General features: G+C 23.4%; 2 protein-coding genes across 2 annotated transcripts in view; one reads left to right on the top strand and one right to left on the bottom strand.

Moving 5' to 3' along the window:
- Positions 1-8,245, bottom strand: part of LOC126900399 (myrosinase 1-like) — a 53,243-nt gene that overhangs the window by 19,788 nt on the left and 25,210 nt on the right. The window lies entirely within an intron of this gene.
- LOC126900409 (26S proteasome non-ATPase regulatory subunit 7-like) lies at positions 4,562-6,852 on the top strand. The gene is made up of 3 exons (XM_050676100.1): positions 4,562-4,580; positions 5,347-5,487; positions 5,610-6,852. Exon 3 carries the CDS (start codon positions 5,617-5,619, stop codon positions 6,559-6,561), a length of 945 nt encoding a protein of 314 aa, XP_050532057.1. The 5' UTR covers positions 4,562-4,580; positions 5,347-5,487; positions 5,610-5,616; the 3' UTR covers positions 6,562-6,852.

Here is an 8,245-nt window from a genome sequence, read left to right on the forward strand (position 1 = left end):
AAATGAAAGTAACATCCGAAGTACTAACTCAAAATTTATTATCGACCAGTCATTTTCTTAATTAGATAATTTATTCTTTTATAGGTTAGTTTAATACGTATGACATACATATTAAATAAAGTTCACACTCCTATACATTATAAAGAATGATCCTAAAAAGTAATTATTAACTGATTAATCATGAATTATATGTAATTAAAAAAATTATTTTTCCAATATTGTATATATTTTGCGAGTTATCGAGTACTTATGATAAACCGATCACTGCGTATATTAATAGCACGGGCTTTTAATTATGTGCCTTTATAAATTTTATACATGTATATTTTTTTTTAATTAAAAATAAAACTATAAACAAGCATGGTCAAAAACAAAACAAAAATGCCCCACACTTTTTAAAAAAATGTCCTAGTTTTCACATACTTGTACTGGAAGTTTTTAACATATACAATGTAAAGGGAAATTTTTTTAAGCGACAATAAAAATGTTTTAGTTTTGTACGAATTTTCAATCCTTAATGTATTATAGCAATATTTTTCAAACAATATATCATACTGTAAGTATGGAAATTTTTAAATAATTTCGTATAGTGCAAGTATGTTAATTATATTAAAAAAAGAACTAAAAATGTGATAAAAAGCATTTACGTAATAAAACTTATTTTTAATAAAGTATGTTGATGTATGTAAATTATGATGAAAGGATTGAATTAATTATCAAATTTATTAAAGGTCAATGACATATTATCAACTAATTCGTTATAACTAAAAATTTGGTATGGTAACTTATTAAACACAACTATTATAACATAAATTAAAACTAAGTATACTTAAATCTATTATTTTTGAAAAATAGTCGCAATCAACACAACTGAAATTTAACATTTCATAGATTAATTGATACAATAATATAATTATATATTAAATTAAGAATAGTAACTAATTTTAAAAACTTTAAATATATTAATTAACAATATAGAGTTGCATAAATCAATAATTCCATTAAATTAAATAACTGTTTAATAAACGAAAATATTAAAATTAATAAGGTTAAGCAAATTTTCACATTTATATTCAATAATATTTTTGCATTATTCTATGTTATTGTTGTTTAATCATTAATGCATCGAATAGCATAGTAAAAGATACTCTTGACTAAAAACATATTTAAGCTCGTAGATATCCACTTAAGCAATCAAAAATATTTGGTTAACAGAACCGTCCCAAAGCTAAAAATATGGGGAAGTGTAAATTACTTTTTATATTTTGAACAATATTTTAACTTGTGTGACTTTTTTTTAATAATTATTTTTTAGTAGCATCCTCTTTTACTAATTTACCATCTCGAGACGGCTGATAAAATCATGTTTTGAAAAACGTATTTGAAAATTCAACACATGGTTCTTTGTGCGAGTTTTATTAATATCTTTGAAGTCCACTTTCTATATACAATATTTACTTATACTAAAAAAATTGTTTTTATCAAACGCCACTAAATGTAATTTCACATTGATATAATTAAATTTTAAAGAAAGATTTTAATTTAAGCATAAAAAGAAAAGTTCTTGAAACTTTCATCTCGATTATGCAGAATGTCCTACTGTNCTTCTCGATTATGCAGAATGTCCTACCGCGATTTACTAATTTTAACATCATATAGTCAAATTAGTAAATCATGGTAAAACACCTTTATATATATCTTCATTTTTATTTCATCTTGAAAATTGTATAAATTTACAAGTTATAAACATAAAGCGAGAAGGTAAAATAAACTTCAATTTTATATTACTAATGTTTAATTAAGCTCATCTTAGACTGAGATTCAATCAAATCCATAAGTGAGACCAAACATATTAAATTATCATAATAACAATTATCATTTTGTTAGAAATTTTTTTTCAAGTAAATTTACCAAAAGTTATAGCATTGTTAGTTAAGTCTGAGACATTCTGTGTAATAGAAAAATTAGTTTTAAAAAAATTCTAATTGTGTATAAAATTATAATTGAATATTGACGATATTGTACCAAAATAAAAACCTTATCTATTTTCAATTTAAACAATCCCGGATAGTATTTTTATAAATAATATAAAAATAAAGTTTTTCAACGTTATAATAAATATAATACTATATTAATGTTGTCAAAATCTTTTATAATATATATTTTTAAATATTTGGAATATTAATGCTCAGTCAGAATTAAAAAGTTCTAACGCAAAATCGATGATTTTTCATTAGATCGTTATTAAAAACATAATTATCATACAATTATACAGAACTTTTAATTTTTAATTTAAGTTATTTCGCTGTATAATAAGTGTAACTTTTTAAATATTCATTAAAAAAATTTATTTATTTTAGTTTCGATGCGAAGCTGAGTACGTATTAATTTTACCATGGTGTGTTTTTTTTTTATTTTTGATGTATCTGTTGCCACTTTTTCTCAGCTCTCACTGAACCGATTTCTTTCAACGATATCTTAAAAGATTACAAATTGTACCTAGTTGAAGACAACACCATCAAAAATTGAAAATTTTTTCCTCGTACCCTGTAAATAGGGAAAATCACTCATAAAATAACGATTTATAAAATCGATAAATTTCGATATTTTTTTTCTAAAAATTGCCATAACTTATTGAAAAATGAACAAATCAAAATAACTTTTTTGTATCGAAACCTTAGGTAATTCGCTTTTATTTGATATTGTATTTTTGAAAATCTGACCATTTACCTGCCCACAAGAGGGAATTCAAAATAGAAAACTATATAGTTTATTTCTGTGTCTGTGGTTAATTTTTCTCAGTTCTCACTTTACCAATACGTTAAAAAAACACGATTTTAATCTTGTTGAACTTATATTCCTCAAACATTGGAAAAAATCCTTTATTTTTTTAGATTGATATATGATGAGAAACTATTAAAATTAAACACTATCTACAGATTTGCATCGATGCGTTCTTATGATAATGATTTTAATCACTGTGAGATATCATCTATACTTGTCCCACTACGTCACGTCCACACTGAGCCGCGAACCAACTGTGTTACCTTTTTTTATTGTGTTAGACCTTTTGATTCTAGGTGAACAATTATTATTGATTTTAATTAAAATATTCATTTTAAATCAAATTAAAATTATTTATTCTTTATAAATAATTGAAACAGTAACATAGAACTCTAATTTTTAATTGTAAAAATCACAAAATTTATTATTAATTGCTTAGTCAAAATTGCTATAACTTTTATGAAAATTAAAGAATTAAATTGTTGGGAACACTCTACATATAGCTTAGAGCAAAAAAGAGTTAAGTGATCTTTTCACTAAATTGAATTATTGTATAATTTTATTAACTTATAGAATTAACTGAATTAATGGTTAGATTTTTAATAAGTATGTGCATAAAAAAAAATATATTGATAGCTGAAAGTAAAAAAAGAACTAAGGGCATTTTGGCTTTTTTTTTGAAAATTTTTTTAAGCTTATAATAAGATTTTTTCTATATAAATTTGGAAAAAATTAATTCAATAATTGAGTCACTCAGTGTCATCAAATAAGTGATAATGTAAAAGAAATAAATGATTTTTAATGTTTTTTTAAAACAATTTTTATCAATATGCATTAGTGACCTTATATTTAATGAAACATTATTATATAAATTTAATATTTACAACAATGTGCTAGTAGATTAATCTATAAGTTTACATACTTTCATTAAAACTAATTATATTAGTATTTAGAACAATGGATATACAAAGGAAATAAAAAAGAAATTTGTTAAAAACAACAGATTAAGTTTTTCAATGATAATTAAAAATAATTATAAACAAAATAAGAAGCATTTTACAGTCATCATTTAAAAACTATCTTAATTAAAAATATTTAGCATTTTTAGTATTATTCACTAGTCAAACTTTTAAATATATACCTTGGTTTATTTGTTTAATCAGATAAAAATTGGGATAACCTAAATTAAAGTTCTATATTGTATGTTAACATAAAATAATTCACTCATTATTTTATAGTCCAAAGGTTCATTATTAGTTGTATTATTTTCTAAATTAATTATTAAATATATTTTTTTTAATAATTTAAATCTTAAATTATTTTAATTGATCTGCTTTTTATTCAGGATATTTAAAGTAATAATTACATAATTTTTTTTTCAACATATTGATAACTTATTGGTATAATTATAGCATTATATTATATCACTTTTAATATAAGTAATATTATTTATTTATTAAGTTATCAATAAATAAAGAGAAAACTTGGACTAACAAAAATACTGTCCCATTATGTTAAAATTTAAATGAACAAATCTTTATTATTTTTCATCAGTTCATGAAGTAGGACATGCTATTATGTTTAATTCTTAAAAAATAATTCAATAAATAATATTTCTTAAAGTGAGTACACTAGAATACTTTTGAAGGTTTCAATAGATTTTTGTATACAACATCAATTGTATTATTCCAGTGTTATATGAATCATGACTTATCTGTTCATCTCATTCTTTCATTGGTTTATCGACTAACAAAAATATGATAAATGCTACTAAAAAAATACATCTTAATGATTTGGTATGTAAACAATTTATTGGTGTTTTATCAATTTTAAATAAATCTAATTAGATTTAATAACTCAAAAACTTACTTATGGTTTCTTAGAAAAATAAGAAATTATTTCAATATAATATTCCGGTAGTTTAGAGCTATAAGCATTAATAAGCTTTATAGTTCATTAAAATAATTTTCTTCAAATGTCATAGATTTCAGTCACATCATTAAATCTTTTTATACACTAAAAAATTCAAAACCTTTCCAAATATCCTTTAAAGTTTTAAGTCACTTCATGATATAATAGTTGGTGTGAAGATATTACGCTTGCAGTTCCTTTTGAGGCATTTAGTTTTTATACTCAAACTTCCTATAGTCCTTTTTTATTTTGAGTAATCAAACAAGAGGATAGATTTTTTAGTTGACAACCTATTCTTATTCATAGTATAGATTTTTTTGTTAAGCCCATAGACACAGACTACTACATAGACTAGATAAATATTACATATAGTCTGTACCATAGAGCCCCTCACAGCCATTTGTCATGATTTTATAGATAACTTTATCAGTGTTATCATTCGAAATTTCGACAAAGAATTCAGGTTTAATTTCAATTTTTTAAATTCAATGATAATGCTTCAATATAGAAATATTTTTATATTAATATAAATTTATTTTTTTTTGTTTTAATAACATTTAAAATATTTATAAGTGTTTTATTTAATATGAAGAAATTGTTACTATTCAATATATTTACCAGTAGATGTCACTGAATACCATAATTTTTTAGGTTATCTGTACATTATGCTTGTCATTTTATCAGAATAACACTTTGTTGAGTTTTTTACAATTCATGTTCCATTAAGTTTCGTTATAGAAATAACTATAATTAGTTAGTCAATATTAAACACATCATACATTTTCTAATCAGGTAACTTATTGTTCTGTATTTTATTTATACTCTGCGTTGACCATAAAAAAAAATACCTTAATTATAAACTTTAAATTTGTCTATTTAATTAAGAATCTTTGTATAACTTATGTTTATTTTAGAGGAACAATGTCATCAAATGAATCACTAATATCTAAAGTGGTTGTTCATCCTTTAGTATTGCTAAGTGTAGTGGATCATTTTACTCGTCTTGGAAAAATTGGTAATCAAAAAAGAGTAGTAGGAGTGCTACTTGGTTCATGGCAACAAAATAAAGTACTTGATATTTCAAATAGTTTTGCTTTACCATTTGATGAAGATGATAAAGATAAATCTGTATGGTTCTTGGACCATGATTATCTTGAAAATATGTATGGTATGTTTAAAAAAGTAAATGCTCGTGAAAAGGTTGTTGGATGGTATCATACTGGTCCTAAACTACATCAAAATGATATAGCTGTCAATGAGCTTGTACGACAATATTGTGTAAATAATACTTCAGTATTAGTAATTGTTGATGTGAAACCTAAAGATGTTGGTATACCTACTGAAGCTTATAGAGTTGTTGAGCAGATTCATGATGATGGATCACCTCCATCTAAAACATTAGAGCATATAGCTAGTGAAATTGGAGCTGAAGAAGCAGAAGAAGTTGGTGTCGAACATTTATTAAGAGATATAAAAGATTCTACCAGTGGTTCTCTCAGTCAACGTGTAGCTAATATTATATTTGGTGCTAGAGGCTTGTATAAGCAAATGGTTGATATAAAAGATTATTTACAACAAGTAGTTGATGGAAAGTTACCTGTGAATCATCAAATTATTTATCAATTACAAGAGATATTCAATTTACTACCAGATGTCGATAAAGAAACATTAGTAGCTGCCATGCATGTTAAGGTGAATGATCATATGCTTGCTGTTTACTTGGCTACAATGATAAGGACAATTATTGCTTTACACAACTTAATCAACAATAAAATTGCAAATAGTGATGATGAAAAAAAGCAACTGAGAGAACCTGAAGAAAAGAAAGAAGATGTAGGCAAAAAAAAGGAAATTAAAGCAAAGTAATTGTTATTTCTACTAAAATTTTGTAAATATATTGCAATAAAATGAATGTCATTTCTAATTGAAAATCCGAAATCAATAATAACATTTGTAACAATTACCATGAAATTTTTTATTTTTTTCAAACTCTATTTTTAAATCTTTAAATGTTGTCTTATATTTTTGATTTCGTATAGTATCAAGTTAAAAAATAAATTATTCTATGTTTATTTAATGCAAACTAATTACTCTACTAAACTATTTAATAATCATTATTTTTTTAATATAATAAAATTAATTTAAAAATGTTCCATATTTTTAGTTGTAATTTTTTTAATATTTAAATATCAAGTAATAGTTATCTGAGTGTGTATTAATTATGAAATAAGTTTTTCTTGTGTTCTTAAAAATAACTACAATTAATTTTTGATATGGAGTATTAAAACCAGACACATTTTTTGCTGGTTCATACATACTTCTGATTTAATTTAAATCAAAACATAAGTGTTTTCAAACTAATATTTAAATGTTAAATTAATGTATAAATTAAAAACTTAAGAAATATTTCACTTCCTCAAAAATTTAATGTTTACCTACTTACATAACTGTATCATCCATTAATTTTCTTTAATTCTTTTAAGAATATGTTTTGAAATAAAAATTCTGTTTTTTTAATGGATTAATTATATAACACATTTAACAAATTTTTTAAATTAAAAAATCTATCAGTAATAAGGCTTTTTATTTTAAATAATATTATGTGATTCGATTTTTTTTTCAAAACAAGTATTGAAAGGTTTCAAAGAGTTCTCAAACAATTAAATAAATTAAACAAATCATGAGCTTATGTATATTGTAATATTGCGAAATCACATAAATGTTGAAATATTTTCATCTATTTATTGAATTTTTTGGCCTTAATTATTGTTGTCAAAAATTAATAATTAAATAACTAAATAAATAAATATCACTCAAAAATATTGGCTACATTTAAAAAAACGATAGCACAGTGGGGCTCGACCCCACTGTGCGGATGAGGCATATNGGTCGAGGCACAGTGTGGACGAGGCATAGATGGGACAAGTATAGATGATATCTGACAGTGATTAAAATCACTATCATAAGAAACGATTCGATGCAAATCTGTAGATAGTGTTTCATTTAGAGAAATTGATGGATTATTCCAAAACCATCATCAACTCTGATTTCTTTAATTATATCCTCATTAGTAGTTTTTTGATTTTAAAATATAATATATGAATAAATAATAATTATAATTATTAAATTTAGTATGAAATTGATATTCAATAATTTAATATAGTAATTTATACAGAGAAATTATAAAAATAATAAAGAAGTTATATTTTGNACAGAGAAATTATAAAAATAATAAAGAAGTTATATTTTGCTTTACTTTTACGTGTATAAAAATTTAAAGGGCTTCATACAATATTTTTCTATAAAAGCTGTTTGTTACTATAAATAAATGCACTCTACTACAAGGAACTTTCATCGGAAGCAAAAATATACTTCTCTAAATCAACTTATCGCGTTGTTTTCAAATCTGCAATTACACTTTTTCTGTCACTTCTAATTTTTTATATTATAACTAATTACATATAAAAAAACCCAGCACAGGGGGGTTGCGGTACAGTGGTGACGTGGCATAGTTGGATCAAGTATAATGATATCTGACAGTGATTAAAAT

This window comes from Daktulosphaira vitifoliae, unplaced genomic scaffold, assembly GCF_025091365.1.
Source record: "Daktulosphaira vitifoliae isolate Bord-2020 unplaced genomic scaffold, ASM2509136v1 Scaffold_3, whole genome shotgun sequence".
Lineage (NCBI taxonomy): Eukaryota > Metazoa > Arthropoda > Insecta > Hemiptera > Phylloxeridae > Daktulosphaira > Daktulosphaira vitifoliae.